We start from the raw sequence: 16,461 nt of genomic DNA on the forward strand, positions 1-16,461 counted from the left end.
CTTTTTGATTTAAAAGGAATGGTAGGCCGGTGCATTGTAAAATTATTATTTTATAAGGAAAAAAAAATTGAGATTGGTTTTGATTGATGAACATGGTCTGATATATCATGAAATGAATATTTTAAACAACTTCTTTCGTTGAAAACCGCATCCTTCGTCGATTGATGTTTATTTTGATCAATTTTTACGGACTGGTACATTTTTAAATTAATATTTTATAAGATAATTATAGGCAATTTGTGCGTGCAATCATATGTAGCTGTGCTTTTAAGTCGTCCATGCTTTTAAGTCGTCCATAACATGTCCGATATTTCAGTTATCATTCAGTTGGATGGATAACGCAGGCTCTGTCACCATGACTTGACATTTAACCTACATGTATAATTACCCAGATGAACCAGAAAAGAATGAACCGCAATATGTCATGTTTTATTGGTGAAATTTAAGTAAATTTTGCATAATCACACAGACACTAAAACTTTAATGTAACACATTGCTCGCCGACTGAAAAGGTTTCACATCGCAGATCCATTGGATATAATATATTACATGTATAGGGCGAACTTTTATTACAGAAACAAAATTCAGAGAAATCAAAACGATCTATAACGATTTAAGTTCTCTGAAAATTAAAACTTTAAAATATCAAATGTTTATCAATACAGACGGAAGTAAATAAAGCAGGCATACCATTTATGACTTTGTACAGAATAGAATATATAGTATTAAACACTTAATTTAGCCATGCAATTTAATTGAATTTCTTTTAAAAAAAATTATTTTCTTATATTTCTCTCTATAAGACAAGTCTTCTTAGAAGATTTAGGTTAACTATGAAAATATGAACAAGAGATTTTGTTTTGTTTTGTTGCTTTCATAATTTTTTTTTTCATTTTAAAACGTAAAACATCCGATTTTCGTTACTGGACATGATTTATTAATTATTTTTATCATGCATTTCTTCACACCAAATAAACTCTTTAGTGCGTTTTTTGCAACCAAAACAGATTTTCTACCTTTTCATAAAAAATACAACAAAATCCTAAAAAACAATTACATATGTAATTCAGAAAATGATACATGTACTTTAACTAACCTCTCCATTAAATAAAATCTGTGATCAGTATTTGACCTTAATCAGTAAATGCATGCACGTTAATTAAATAAAAAAAATCCTTCTTTTTTAGACAAAAATATCAAATCGTCGAGAACTCACACTACAGAACTAAGCTATCTAACAACCGAGTCTTGCAACAAGGATGTTTGTGATCACTGCACGCACCTGTTATTTTTACCGGAAATATCTTGCGTGTGCTGCATTCTAAATTCTAGTAATATAATCACGTGACTCAATCAAAATGGCGCTGTGCTGTGCAAGTAAGCATTTGAAATATTTTTACATTGTACATATCTCACGTGTCCCTTAACTCTTGTTGCAGGAGATAATTTTGTGATATATTTGAATACAGAATTCTCAAATATCCACAGCAATCACATCACATATTTAAAATCACAATGAAATAAGAATAAGAATGGAACCGGCACTTTTCATTTGAAACGCGTGGTTTTGTTTGTAAACTATAGGTTATTTCGATTAAGCGACATTCTAATTAACATAGCATGCTTTAACAAAGATTGATCAATATAAAAAGAAAATTGTACATAGAGGAACCAATATTAAATCTGTGATAAGCCATCTTTTTTTCTGTTCAGTTTTTGGATTCTTTTGTGTAGCTGTAGGCATTTTGAATTTCTTGTTTTGTTTGATTGTCACTTTGTCAGTTAGGTTATTTTTACTCTAAGGGTGAACCATCATATCAATTTAAACATGTTTAAAGTGTAAGTGTAATAGAATGAAAATGAATAATATACACTAATTACACTTGTTACTATATTTTTCAAAACCAAGTATTCTACAGGCATTGGTACTGATTACTGTTTTTTACTACAGCATTGTAACGAGATAGGACAAATAATGATGGAATTATCTGGAATTCCAACCAGGGCCCCCTGAATCTCTAGTCAGGTGCTCTATTAACTGAACTATATGGCCCCGGTATTTGAACCGATCTGACCGTCGCATTCCTTTCCCCTTAAAATTAAATGATCTTCACCTTTGAAGATCACCCCAGGCTCTTCTCCTGTCAGAAGTACAAGGAGTTGACCTGTCAGTTCCAGGGGGGTTGGCACGGCACCAAATGTAACGGAATGGGAGAAATAATGATGGACCAGACCGAGATTCAAACCCAAGCCCCCTAAGTCTCAGTCAGTTGCTCTACCAACTCATGAACTTAGCTGTCAGGCGCCGGTATTCAAACCTGTCTGACCGTCACAGTATGAAGCAAATTTAATCAGTCTAGAATGTATATTTTTAAAAATAGAAATTGTAGGTTTTCACAGTAACTAATAGTTGCTCAGTGTTGTATTTGAACATAAAGTGTTAGAATTCACAGACACAGGTTTTTCCATACATCTTTAGTAGTATATCTTATTTGTAATATTCTTTTCTGACAGGAGTTTTTGAATGAATAACTTTCTAGCTTTTGCACATCAAATATCAATATTTTTTTATAGTTAGTAATGAGGTGCCTGAACAGCCAGTCATTTCTCCTGTGTCTGGGCACATTTATGAGAGGCGCCTTATTGAGAAGTACATCAAAGAAAATGGGTCCGATCCCATGAATGGGGAGAAACTAGGAATAGAAATGCTGGTAGATGTTAAAGGTTTGTATTTGTTTATTTCTAATATATCGATAAAATATATTAATGAGAATTTTAAAATACATATTTTAATAATTTCATATTGGTATATGTGTTCAAAATTGTGAGCTTTTGCATTTTTAATTAAATTCATATTTCAGCTTCAGCACTTGTAAAACCTAGACCTCCTTCTGCTACAAGTATACCAGCAATACTCAAATCATTACAAGATGAATGGGTATGTTTTTACAGTTAAATAAGTCTGACAAAGCATAAAATCAACTTATGAATATTCTTTAGTTGACAATTTTTTCTTTACTCATGTTTTGTGTAAAATTATAGGATGCTGTGATGTTACACAGTTTTACATTGAGGCAGCAACTTCAAACAGCCAGACAAGGTAATTTATCAACACTAATAAACAATCTTTGTTATTAAGAAAAAAATTTAAGATAATATGGACCATCACTATAAATTTTCATGATTGCTTCTCTCTATGGACAGAACTTTCCCATGCCCTATATCAGCACGATGCAGCTTGCCGTGTGATCGCTCGTCTCACCAAAGAAGTCACAGCTGCTAGAGAAGGTAACTTAACACAATTTGTGTCGAAATCCTATAATGATTATGAGCATTTTTAAGCAATATTATATCCTAATGCAAAATTTTTAGAAAAAGTTAATAAACCAGTGTCTAGATTAATAGATTATTATCTGTTTTCCACTGAATTTTCACCAAAAGCTTGAAATCTAATAATAGTTACATTGTACTTTCAGCTTTGGCCACCCTCAAACCCCAGGCAGGAATAACAGCTGGAGCTTACATTGCTCCTGCCCCACAACCAGTAAGTTTAATTGTTTTAAATCAAAATGACGTACAGATATTAGAGATTATTTTGCAATTTTGAATATAACTTGGACTTGCAATACTTGCAGACTTATGGAGCAGAAGCTGGGCCTGAATCTGCTATTCAACCCATGGAGGAAACAGGCATGAGTGAGGAAGTGCTGCAAAAAGTAAAGTTTTGAAATAGAAGTGTGCAATGGCGTAATGAAAATGTGTGTCATAAGCAATGTCTTAAATTACTTTATCATTTCAGTTGCAAGACAAAGCCACACTTCTTACAGCCGAAAGGAAAAAGGTGAGAGAATTTTTTTTTAATGTTGCTCATTAGAGGGAAAACATTTTGCAAATACATGTACTGTATATGTGTGGGCATTTCATGTAAATAAACTGTTATTTTTCAGAGAGGTAAAACTGTACCAGAGGGACTGGCAACAACAGAGGATATCAAATCATTCAAGCAGCTGGCCTCTCACACAGTAAGTCATCTCTCAATTATTATAACAGAGCGACACCGTAAATTTACGCAAAGAATAACTTCCTGTTTTCTCTTTTGTGTGCTGATTTGAGAGATATTTCTTTTATATCAATAATGTTACATATCATAATCATCTCAAACTAGGGCCTGCACAGTGCCAGTGTTCCTGGAATATTGGCTTTGGACATCTGCTTGAAGGACACTTCCAAGATTGTTACAGGTAAGCATTTGGTTACCATTCATTAACTTAGATGATTGAATATTCTTCCAATTTAATTGTATATATCTGCAAATGTGTAACAGTATAGTGTTGTTGTTATTTTAAGGTGGTAATGACAAGAATGCAGTTGTTTTCAACAAGGACACTGAGCAGGTCATGGCCATTCTGAAAGGTCACTCAAAGAAGGTCACCAGTGTCATTTATCATCCAGAAGATGTAAGTACTTGATATCAGTGGATGAGACCTGATTTACATGTATCATAAACAGTGTGTAGCACAGTTTTAATAGCATTTTTTATAACAATTTTAAACTTTCATAGAACATACAAAATATATGTTAATTTACTCAATTTAGCAATCATTTGTCTAAAAAACCCAAATTTCTATTTTTGGGAAGAATAACAAATACTGATTTTAATAGACATGTATCATCTTTGTTAAAATTCAGACACCAGATCCAAGTTTCAATATATTTTTTTAAATTTTCATATTTATGTTTACAGGAGATAGTGTTCACTGCATCCCCTGACGCAACCATCCGTGTGTGGGGTGTGGAGACAGCTCAGTGTGGTCAGGTGATCAGAGCTCACGATGCCCCCGTCACTGGAATCAGTCTCCACGCCACTGGGGACTACCTGCTTAGCTCTTCTACAGACATGGTACGACATTTTGTCACACATTTGTACAGAAATTGATTGCCTGCATTATGATGATTGAATATTTACCAGGGTATTTAACTTTATCAGAAATTATCCTTTAACGCTACATGTTTTCCTATTATAGCATTGGGCCTTTTCTGACATTCGACAAGGACGCGTTTTGACCAAAGTTAGCGATCCATCATCTCAGCATGGTAAGGGGGTGTGGAGCTTTTACATGTAATTTATCATTTTAAAAGTTAGTTTTTTGTCTTCGTTATGTTTATGTTAATACTTGTGCAGGTAAAGATTGGAAGGAAGACTGTGAATATAAATAAAATGGGGGGAAAAAACATAAAATGGGAAAAAAGACTTTGAATATAAATAAAATGGGAATATAGGCTGTGAGTGGGCAGCCGTTTTATTTTTCAGAATTTGTTTTTTTCTTTTCCTGTAAATACATCTCGCAGATGTTTATAACATATTTACAATAGGTTTTGGATTCATTACTGGTAATGAGAATTTAATTTTCAGCTCTCACCTGTGCCCAGTTTCACCCTGATGGTCTTATTTTTGGCACTGGTACCGAGGACTCCATGATAAAGATTTGGGATTTGAAGGGAAGGCTGAATGTGGCCAACTTCCCCGGCCACCAAGGACCCATCACTAGCATTGCTTTCTCAGAAAATGGTAAGGTTTACTGCGTTTTGTCAACCATTAAATAGGGTGACAGAGGAGGAAAAAAAATTTTTTTTGGTACATAATATTACATTCATTTTATGATAAGCAGAATCTTAATCATGCAATTGTGTTTTTACTTAAAGCTGCTTGGTCCGATTTTATATCAAATTTTATGCACGCTTTTAAACGATGGCTATGCTTAGTATATGTATAATAATAGACATTGCAGTAGTTTTACCCGTCAATTATGCCAAATTTCAATGAAGAAAAATACGTACAAGATTTGATAACAAAACAAACGACATTAAAAGGTACCGCGTTATTTCGCCTCATGTTAAATTTCACCCCTGACGACGAGACGGGTATGGTTGTATTACAAATTTGACATGGCTTTAAATAAAGGTTGAAATGATCAGACAAATTACAAATAAACATGTGTACGTTTTGTTCGCTAATATTTCCAAAGTCTGCTTTCTTTACAATCGATGCATAGCATGCGGGTTGAATAACGCATAATTCGGGGACGAAACCAAGCGGTTTCCTTTTCTAAACATTCCCGTGATGCATTTTGGTTTGTTTTTTCGTTTGCCCAAAGAGAAATTATTTTTATTTACTTTGAATATTTCTAACTTTGAAAGGAGACTGATTCTGCTGGTGTAAATAGGAGAAAGTCCATAACTTTCTAAGATAAATGATTTGTATGAAAAAAAATTTGATACTGTAATTACAAAAAAATCGGACCAAGCAGCTTGAAATTATGGAATTTATAAATATTTGGTTTGATTATGTACAAGTTATTGTAGAATACAGATCAACAGCAGGATTTAGGTAGAAAATGCACATTCTGTGTTGAATTTTAAGCATCACTTCCAACAAATGTGAAATAAATTTAATATTCCTATAGTTTTTAGTTTTTAATAATCTGTTAAAAAAAATATATCATGTACATTTCTTTAGATAGTTTAATCTTTTATGTGTAAATTTACACTTTGAATGTTATTAGGTTACTACTTGGCTACTTCCGCTGAAGATTCTGTCGTCAAATTGTGGGATTTGAGAAAACTCAAGAATTTCAAGACACTTCAACTTACAGACAAATATGAGGTAAGTCATAAAAGTTTAAAGAAAATTTGTAAGCTCAAGTTGGTTAGAACAAAAACTACTGCCTAGGAGATTTCTTTATGCTGTGAACTTTTTCATTGGTTCTGGTTCAATACACAGGGAGCCTACATGTATGTACATGTATATAAAATTGTATTGAATGCTTTAGGTGAGGTCCCTTGCCTTTGACCAGAGTGGAACGTACTTGAGTGTTGCTGGATCAGATGTCAGGTACGTATTATGTTTTTCATTTAAAAGAGCAATCTGACATGTAAATGATCATTTCTGAAAGAAAAATGAGACGTTATAAACAAAATTGACATTGATCTTGTGAAAGGATAATAGGACATGAAAGCTAGAGCTATTTTTGTGAATGTTTTAATTGATGAAGATCACATATGGAAAAATAAAATATTTCCATATATAGGTCTGTCACAGTACGAGTTTATTCATCATTATCTTGTTTATTTTGTCAGGGTTTACCTGTGCAAGCAGTGGCAGGAGTTGATTTCATTCAACGACCACACCGCCATGGCCACAGGAGTCAGGTTTGGACACAACGCAACATTTGTGGCTTCAGGAAGCATGGATAGATCTGTCAAATTCTTTGGAATACAATGAAACTTGAGGGGCATCTAAGAAAAAACTAAGGAAAATGTAAAAGATAAAGCTTCTTACTGTTTGGACTTCCGACTTGATCCTTTGTCAGCACAGGGATTTGTTTACTGCATTTTTATCATGGGAAAATTATGAAATTCAGTTATTGTACAGTTTTATATTTTCAGCCTTCAAAGATTTTTGCAGAAAAAAATGGATTAAATCAAATTATGATATGTATTAGAAATAATTTGTTGGATTTAAACCCGTGTGCATTGTTCATTCACAATTTCCAATCACTTCATTTTTTTTTTTTTTTGAGGGTAAAAGTTGTCAACAATTATGTAGGAATTTATGATAAGGACACTTTCTTGCTTTTAGTACTTTTTGTATTATATACATGTATGAATATTTGTGTTTAACATTAGAATCATATGCCATTTGATGACAGTATTGCCATCAGTTGAATTCATGTCATAAACATAACGCAGATATACTGTCAGATGACATAACAGCATGTATCTGTTTGAATTTTATCTAGTTGATTAAATGAAGGAATAAATGTATCTTTGTTTTTGATGGGGTTTTTCCCATTTAAATGGATTACTATTCTTTGACAGATACATGGGATTGTGTTGATAAACTTAGTAACCTTCATTCTTAAAATAAAGATTTTTAAAATTTATAGTTATGTATACATCCACTGGGTATTGTTTCCTCCAATTGTAAAGAAAATTGATACAGAAACTACCATGACTGAAATCTATGGGATTAAAAAAACCCAGCCTGTATTCATAGTAGATGAAACTCGGTGAGAGTGCAACTCCAGGGACTTGCACGGGTTAACTTCTAATTAGTTTTCAGTACCGTAATTATGGTAACGTGGATGAATTGGCTGTATTTTCTGTGGAACATAATTGATAATTAATATCCTCTTACTCTTTTTTTAATGAATAATTTAAGAATGAATTAATTGTTATTTCAAAAGACCTTGTATGAAGGTAACAATCATTGCCGAAAAAAGTTACTTGACCCTTGTAGGTAAAACAAATAATTCTAAAAAATTCTATCTTTTCAGCAATCTTTAATGTAATTAAGAAGAAAATGCAGATAAAAATAATGTATCAAATGGATTCCATAATGAATAAAGAGTTTGATCATATAATGTATTAAACCTAATTTGTAATCACAGATAGTCAACAGTATAAATAATGAACCATATACATGTACATGTAAATCATGGTCAAATCAAAATTTGAAGGTTAACAATAAGATTCATGCATTCATAAACATTGTTGTAAATAAATTCACACTACATTGCATTCACAATTTGTAAACAAAATAAAAAGTATTACAGAGATCGTAGCTTGCAAGAATATAGTATGCTTGCATAACAATGGTCAATTCAAAATACATAAAATGATGTCCAAAACTAATTTTTGTACAAATCTGGAATGGTGCTATCAACACATTTCAGGAAAATCTTTGGTAAATATGCATGTAATACACGCACAAACCCCCCAAAAAAGCAGCATATATGACAATCCCTTTCAAACAAAGACAATACTTTTTTATATCTGGAACATAGATATCTTGATTACCATGAACTTTGTAAGAGTGAGTTTTAGAAAAAAAAATTATGTGTACTGTAAAATATGTATAACCTATATTATGAATATCTCTAAGATTTTTCTTGGTACATGTGTACCATGAGTCCAAAATATAACTAGGTTTGACTATAAATGTACCAAGCATTAAGACAATACTGTTTAGATAATTAATGCACATGCTCCAGGTAAATCAAATACAGTACTGTATATTATTTATTTGAAACCAAATACTCTTATTGCAGTGTGTTTCTAACTACATGTACTCCAATTATAATATCTATTAAATATCCAGTAAGAAAAAGACAGAAAACTACAAAACTCCATTTAGAAAAAAAACAAACACACAAACTACAAGTATGTATATATTGTTGACTAGTCTCAATCTGCTGATATCTAGTAATTCAGCTTTATAGATGCATATCACAACACTACTCAATTTATTGACTACCATCATCAAGATGTAGCAGAGTTTGGTCGTCTATATTGTGGATTCTTATCCAAATATTCTTTCAATTTTGTTGGAAAATCAGTCATCACCCCAGTGGCTCCTAGCTTAAAGGCCCTTTCAAATTCACGCTCTTCATTCAAAACCCATAGATATGTCTGAAATAATAATAAAATGCCCATAATGATTATCATCTATCCACAAACAGTGGGGATCGCCCTTGTTAATTCAAATGCAAATTTTTTTATCCAATCAAATTTAGAAAGAACCAATTAATTCATAAAGCATACTTCATTGATGCTTCATTTACATGATCAATTTGTTTGAGAACAAAGATACCCTCATAAAAAATATACCCTATATCTGCATGTATGTCGTGCATTGATGAGGGGGAAAAATCTACCTCATAAAATACATGTATGCGCCTAATATAGTCATATTGATCCAATTATGCTTTGATTTAATAACAATATGTGTTACTATGAACAATTCTTGATATTAACTATGCCTAAACATCTATCAGTATATCAAGAACAAATCATGGAATGTATCCTGTACTGTAAAATGATGAATATAGAAGGAAAATTACTTCTCCTACCTGAATGCCCCTTCTTTCCAGATGATGAAATAGAGCAGGCCTCATTAATAACCTACAAACAAAATCATTCTTTATAGCCTAGTCAAAATTCCGGTACTCTGAAAACCACTTGTATGTACCAGTATATCATTATATAAATAGTGCCTGTTTGGGAGGGTAAGAGTTGAAATTGACACCCCGAGAAAGCCATTGAGAAGCAGAGGTTGACAATGGTTTTCGATGGGTGTTAATTTCAACTCTTACCCTCCTAAACAGGCACTATTTATTTTATTATACTGAATGTCAGAGGGTTCCGCTTAATCTGATAGTCTGTTTGTCAGGCAAAAATTATCAGATTAACCGATTATCCGATAAACCAATTTAGCGTTTTAGTGGTATTTAATTTTGGTATAGAGTAAAATACAACTTGTTTCAATACATAATAATTTATCAACAAAAAGATACAATATGTTTCTCAATAGTTTACAATGAAATAATTTACCTTGCATTTGCAATGGAATAGCATTTTAGTCGTTATTTTGTTTGTGAATGCTCAAAAGAAAATGCTTCCCTTCTTCACTGTTCATTAGGATGGTTTCAGAGTGGCGGCCATTTTAACAGGAAGTAATAAGGGCTAACTGTCTGAACATTCCCTCTTTCACCTGGACAATTTATTTTAATTCTTTTTCTGGTATAGTAGAATGCTTTAAATAATTAATTATGCATGATAACAAATTATTTGAATTTTATTCATTAAGTTTTCTACTCCGATGTAAAATTGAGAGTAATCAGAATTTCCTCAATGTCACATGTTCCCAAGCACTTTTGATTCAGAAATTACATGTTTATATAATTCTTAATCATGTTAATGGTGCAAGCCTAGCATGAAATTAACACAGGCAATTGGTAAATGAAAAAACAGTAAAATGTGTACACAGGTAAGGTCAGTCCTGTGTGCGGTCATCCGGAACAACTATCGATGTCAGTAGCTTTCATCTTACGAAGAAGTGAGCCACCCGTGTGTGTTGAAGTGAAACTAATGCCCTGTAAAGAGTTACTGTGTACACAAAAGGGGTGTCAACTAATTAAACAAAGGAATATAGAGGTGTTAGAGGGTGGGCTGAACTATCGATGTCGGTATCTTTCATCTATGGACCAGCTGACCATCTGTGTGCATCCCCTGAATCATCGTTATTTGCAAGTTTTAGGCACGTGCCAAGCTGTTTACACAGTGAGAGGTTATACACGAGGTGTGGACATGGTGGAAGAGGTGTGAAAACGTTAACTGATATTTGATAGGCCGACAGAAATCGTATCAGATTAACCGAAAATGACATTTTTTTCAATCAGATTATCAGTAGAAATTACAAAGGCTTATATAGCAAATGGATCGGTGTTTTGATTTTATATCAGATTAACCGAATTATCACATTAACCGCGATCAGATTAAGTGGAACTTTTTTGACTAGGCTAAGTGTTAAGAACTTTTCTTCATTTGGTAATCACTATATAATATAAATTAGGATTCAAAGACTTTATTTCATGAAAAAATAGATACTCACACATCTAAAACTCGCAGGACAAATCTCATCTTCCCTCCGATAATTGGAAGAACATCATCACTGAAATTAGAAAACAATAAATATTGGAAAAATTTTAACTTTTCATATTAACCTTTCCATTTCATTATTATGTTTGTTACTGACTGACTACGGAAATACATTGGGTTGATCAATCTTATAGACAGCAAGGTTTTATTGTTGAGTACAATACAGCAGTGTCTATCAATGTTACTTACCCCAAAAATATACTTGGCATTAGTACTTCTAGTGTGGATTCTTTTAGTGGGACAAAGGGAAGTAATCCAGAGTAAAAGAGTAGAATCAACTTGACAACTCCTCCAATAGAAAATAAAGTTGGAATGTTTGGATTCTAAAATATGACATGTGTGTTAAAACAGTGTTATAATAATTGCACTGTGCATCAAATAAAATTTATTTGTCTGAGTAATGGCAATGTTTGATGAAATTACATCCTAGCTAGTCCTTAGTGTTATAGTCAAATCATCTTGGTTACTGTTTGTAAAACAATATAGGAGTGTTTTTCAAAAAGATAAACTTGTATATTCTGTAAAGTTTGAAATAAGACTAGAGTATACCAGTACTTACCAAAGCATAAGCTTTATTGACAATAGATGAACTTTTATTCCCCCACACTGTTATTTGCTCTCTGTTATAGTTTACAATCAAAGCATTCACCTGAACAAAAAAAAAGCAAAAAATTAAAAAAGAGAATCTGTATAAGTTCTTACAATCTAATTAAAATTAGACGTTCTGAATACGCTACCACTTCTCAAACGTTTGAGAAGCGGTAGCGGATTCAGAACGTCTAATTTTAATTAGATTGAAGTTCTTGTAACTAAATACATCAATTTCTCTCATAGAAGAATTAAATTTTGGCTGCATGATACCACAATTTTAGCAGTTAATATCAAATAATCAAATTTGAAGCTGTAAAATTTCAGCTTCCATATACATGAACAAAAAATTATTGTCCTATCCATCTTTTTGAAATAAGTTAAGCTTTAAAATAAATGTTGATTAAAACCTTAATCTTATACAAACAAAAAAAGTTAACCCCACTTATGGCCCCTATACAGTTTTCAAGTAATCTCCAATTTGAATGAAAGAAGTCGTGTGTAACTAATTGCAATGCTTGATGTTTCCTTTGTTGGATTTAATGGTAAATGCTGTGATATCTATACATTCATTTAAAATCTGATAAACTTATGATATCAAAGTACCTTTTCTATAAGTTCATCATCATCTATTTTGATGTCTATATTGATTGGTATTTCTGGAAACTCCCTAAAGACTTCCTCTAATAATGGGAACTTTCTGTCTGAGGAACCAGTCCCATCGTAAGTAAAACCTTTTAAAACAAGATCATGCAACATTTATATAACATAGAAATTTAACATTGTCTTCTTGACAATGGTTACAAAAAATGTATAAAGAGAATATTGATCAAAAACTGAAATTAAAACTTACTATGTTTAAAATCTAGACGATGATGTTCTTTAAGTAATGGCAGATCCTGAAAGTTTAAAGATGCTTTAAAAAGATGTTAAAAATTTCACTTTATATTAATCAAAGATTCAGAAATTTATATAAATTTTCTTATCTCTGAAATTGAAAAATATCAGTTTGAAAATACATGTACGTATAATTATATTAACCTCGAAGTCATATTCAGCTATGTGTCCTTCTGAATCACACACACGTTTTAGAGAACTGTCGTGTGACACTATCACCCTACCATCCTTTGTGAGGTGACAATCAATCTCCAACATGTCTGTTCCTAATGACAATGCACTACAACAATATAAAGCAAACCAATATTTCAACATATCATTTAAAAGAAGTATATCTTTCCCCATCCCACCCTACATGAAGAACATATACATGTTTGGTACATGTATTTGCAAAACACACTTTACAGAGGATTTGATTTTGAATAATTAAAAGTTAAAAAAAAATTACATACTGTTTAAAAGCAGTCATGGTGTTCTCTATATTTTCACCTGCACCTGCAAATGAATAATATAATCTCTATATAATTGTTCAGTTCTTACCATGCTATACTAAAGCCTAATAAAAAAAAAGTTGTGTTTAGGGTAACCCGACCTAACCTACAAAAATGCCCCGATCCTACCATTTTTAGATGTCTGTTTTTATCCGATTGTGATTTTTATATTATTTCTATTAAAAACCCATTTTTAAATATGACACAAACAAACATTCTTAGGATTCATGCAGAAAAAAATATGATAAAATAAAAAAAAAATCCCTACCTAACCTAATTTTTTCATCAGCGTTACCCTAAACACATAAAAAATTTTTATAGGCCTAACCTAGCTCTACCAAACAACAACCCATTTCATATCTGATACCAATTTGGTTCCAATGATTTTTGTACCGAAAATAATATATAGAAAATTATTATGAATGGTCGAAACAGAGTTTATTAAAATATATCAAAGAAAGCAACGCAGACATGACTGTAACAGTCTGGAGGGGAAAAAAAGAGGACCGATGAAGGAAAAAGTAAAGAATCATAGATCTAAAAGCAATTACAAGATATAAAACATATTAAAAAAAGATGTAAAATTACCTCCTCGATGACTAATGTGAACTGGTCGAAAGCATAGTTTCTTTTTCCTGTGCAGTATCAAAGGAAATCGGAACAGTATCAGCGATGTTACGACATAGCCAACAAAGACTGATCCCAGTACCATGATGACAATATACTTATTCTCCATTAAATATTCTCATAATTTTGCTGATGACTGATGATTGCAGAAAGAAGTCATTAAATGGCACATGATCAGATACTTCTTTTACCTCAGTCGATGAAGAGCTCTACGATCGGAAATCCGTGCCCGATTTAATTAACATGATTAAGGTCAATATCAAGTAAATGAAAGGCGCCTACAAGTTTGTGAGATTCATGATATAAATTATATCAATGATGCTTCATAACAATAACTTTGTTTGAAAGGGTGTGTCGGAGCTCAATGTTGTGGTAATCACAACGCAAAATCATGTTGTTTTTTTTTTAAATCTGTTATTTTAATTATATGTAAGATAACGTTATGCGTAACGTATAACGCCAAGTTAGCTCATGTGTCAGTCAATAAAGTAAATTTTTTTTGTAAATTTTATCTTCATTGATAAAAATTCGAACTCCTGTGGTAATATGAAGGAAATAAAGTGGCAAATCTAGGAGTTTTGTCCATTTTTGCCTAAAGAATATATATCTAGAATGCCCCCAGTCTCTCCAAAAACGGTATCAAACAAGCTCTTGACCTCCCCTTTGAAATAAGGTCAAATTGAATACAGGTATCGGGGTTTCTTTTCCCAAGACATTGTTTTATTTTCTACATAATTTAGTAAAGAACGGGAAAAAGATTTATAAAATCAATTATGACGTCATAATAATAATGGTTCTTTTTATGGGCCATCTTAATTAATATACAGGTAGATTTACTATAAAAAAATAATAAAAATAATTTGTCATTTTCCGTATTTTGAAGCAGATTTAAGAAATACTACAATGGCAATTTTCCTCAAATTATGTTATGTGGTTGTTAATACAATTTCTTACCTTATCTGTAAAAATACTAAAGTCTACAGTCTTTTTTTGTTTTAGTGGTTGTCATCTCAAAAATGTAAATGCACCAAATTTTGCTATATATTTGGAGTACTATAAATAGAGATTGGTACAATGGATTCATTGTAAAATCAGAAAAATATAGCTCGGGGGCTAGCATAGGGTATATATTATATGTATAAAATTTAAAAGGTGTACGATTTTTACTTTTTCTTGTATGTTATTTCCTACAAAGCTTCATCTTATCATATCGTCGTAAAAGCACAATGGCAATGCCCACCTACCAAATCACGAAAAAAAAGATAAAAAAAAACAAATTTGTCCTTTAAAAATCTAATATTGTACATTTGGTTTTTTGTGTTTTGTGTTCAATATATTAAATGGTAATGAAATTTTTTTTATTTCTAAACCGCAGCCATTCCTGAAAAGACCAAAGAAGAGCTGTTGCCTTATTTTCTTTCATTTCATTTCAAGAAGGTGGATTGGAGGCGTCCCCATTCAATTTTTTTTATACATGTATTTACATATCCTGTAAAATTACTGAAAGTATGATCGACTTGGACCGCCCCCTATATACACCCCCCCCCCCCAAAAAAAAAATAATTCCCTGGATCAGCGCATTTATATATTGGAATTAAATAATTAATTAGAAATTAGAAGAAAAAATCATCAATAAGGGTATAGCACATATAACTTTCATTTGGCTAAACGTATTCATAAAAAATGTCAGTCATCTGAAAACAAAGACAACCTTAAAGAAATGAGTAAAAAATACAAGCACACAATAGATAAATGCATCAAAGGTTACAAAACGGATTTAACTAGAAAACTTAAGAACTTGCGCTCTACAAACTCCAAGGAATATTGGAAAATCTTAAATACATCAAAATCATCGAATAAGTGTGCTGTTGATATTAATAATATGTTTGATTACTTAAGAGGTATTAATGATTGTGAAAATGACGATGAACCCAATATAGAATATAGTGATTTTTTATCGAATGCTGAAATCGAAATGTCTGATGCTATTCTTAACAGTACCATAGGAGATGAAGAAATATTAGAAGCCGTAAAGAAACTCAAAAATAATAAAGCTGCTGGGTATGATGAGGTGATTAATGAACACATTTCGGCAACAGTTTCTTTATTTCTACCTTTATATAACAAGTTGTTTAATATTATTTTTGACAATGGTTTTATTCCTGATGAATGGCTTGTAGGTATTGTGAAACCCATATATAAAAACAAAGGCGACCCAACACATCCTGAGAACTATAGACCGATTACATTATTAAGTTGCCTAGGAAAACTTTTTACTTGTATATTAAGCAATAGATTAGAGATATATGCATCAGAGATTGACGTTATCAGCGAAAGCCAGGCAGGTTTTAGAAAAAAC

General features: G+C 32.0%; 2 protein-coding genes across 2 annotated transcripts; one reads left to right on the forward strand and one right to left on the reverse strand.

The window, feature by feature from the left end:
• The first annotated feature begins 1,312 nt into the window (after positions 1–1,312).
• On the forward strand, positions 1,313–7,824 carry LOC105343163 (pre-mRNA-processing factor 19). The gene is made up of 17 exons (XM_034462232.2): positions 1,313–1,377; positions 2,575–2,724; positions 2,862–2,938; positions 3,043–3,100; positions 3,205–3,288; positions 3,477–3,544; positions 3,636–3,716; positions 3,800–3,841; positions 3,948–4,022; positions 4,166–4,241; positions 4,348–4,457; positions 4,745–4,900; positions 5,025–5,094; positions 5,414–5,569; positions 6,564–6,664; positions 6,831–6,892; positions 7,138–7,824. The coding sequence occupies exons 1-17, from the start codon at positions 1,359–1,361 to the stop codon at positions 7,280–7,282; spliced, it is 1,530 nt and encodes a 509-aa protein (XP_034318123.1). The 5' UTR covers positions 1,313–1,358; the 3' UTR covers positions 7,283–7,824.
• A 1,353-nt stretch (positions 7,825–9,177) lies between these two features.
• On the reverse strand, positions 9,178–14,300 carry LOC105318116 (lysophospholipase D GDPD1). Its single transcript, XM_034462233.2, has 10 exons — positions 14,064–14,300; positions 13,437–13,479; positions 13,129–13,264; positions 12,941–12,986; positions 12,694–12,821; positions 12,059–12,148; positions 11,689–11,822; positions 11,453–11,512; positions 9,912–9,963; positions 9,178–9,471 (listed from the first exon to the last, which is right to left on the reverse strand). Exons 1-10 carry the CDS (start codon positions 14,209–14,211, stop codon positions 9,322–9,324), a joined length of 987 nt encoding a protein of 328 aa, XP_034318124.1. The 5' UTR covers positions 14,212–14,300; the 3' UTR covers positions 9,178–9,321.
• Positions 14,301–16,461: the final 2,161 nt, after the last annotated feature.

This window comes from Magallana gigas, chromosome 3, assembly GCF_963853765.1.
Source record: "Magallana gigas chromosome 3, xbMagGiga1.1, whole genome shotgun sequence".
Lineage (NCBI taxonomy): Eukaryota > Metazoa > Mollusca > Bivalvia > Ostreida > Ostreidae > Magallana > Magallana gigas.

Bases quoted from the DNA above. Each gene is read 5' to 3' on its own strand.
- LOC105343163 (XM_034462232.2), top strand. The intron at 2,725-2,861 runs GTTTGTATTTGT...TTCATATTTCAG, and splicing joins AATGCTGGTAGATGTTAAAG to CTTCAGCACTTGTAAAACCT. The intron at 4,901-5,024 runs GTACGACATTTT...TTCCTATTATAG, and splicing joins TTAGCTCTTCTACAGACATG to CATTGGGCCTTTTCTGACAT.
- LOC105318116 (XM_034462233.2), bottom strand. From the start codon at position 14,211: ATGGAGAATAAGTATATTGTCATCATGGTACTGGGATCAGTCTTTGTT. The intron at 13,265-13,436 runs GTATGTAATTTT...ATATTGTTGTAG, and splicing joins ACCATGACTGCTTTTAAACA to TGCATTGTCATTAGGAACAG. The intron at 12,822-12,940 runs GTAAGTTTTAAT...TTGTTTTAAAAG, and splicing joins TCGTCTAGATTTTAAACATA to GTTTTACTTACGATGGGACT.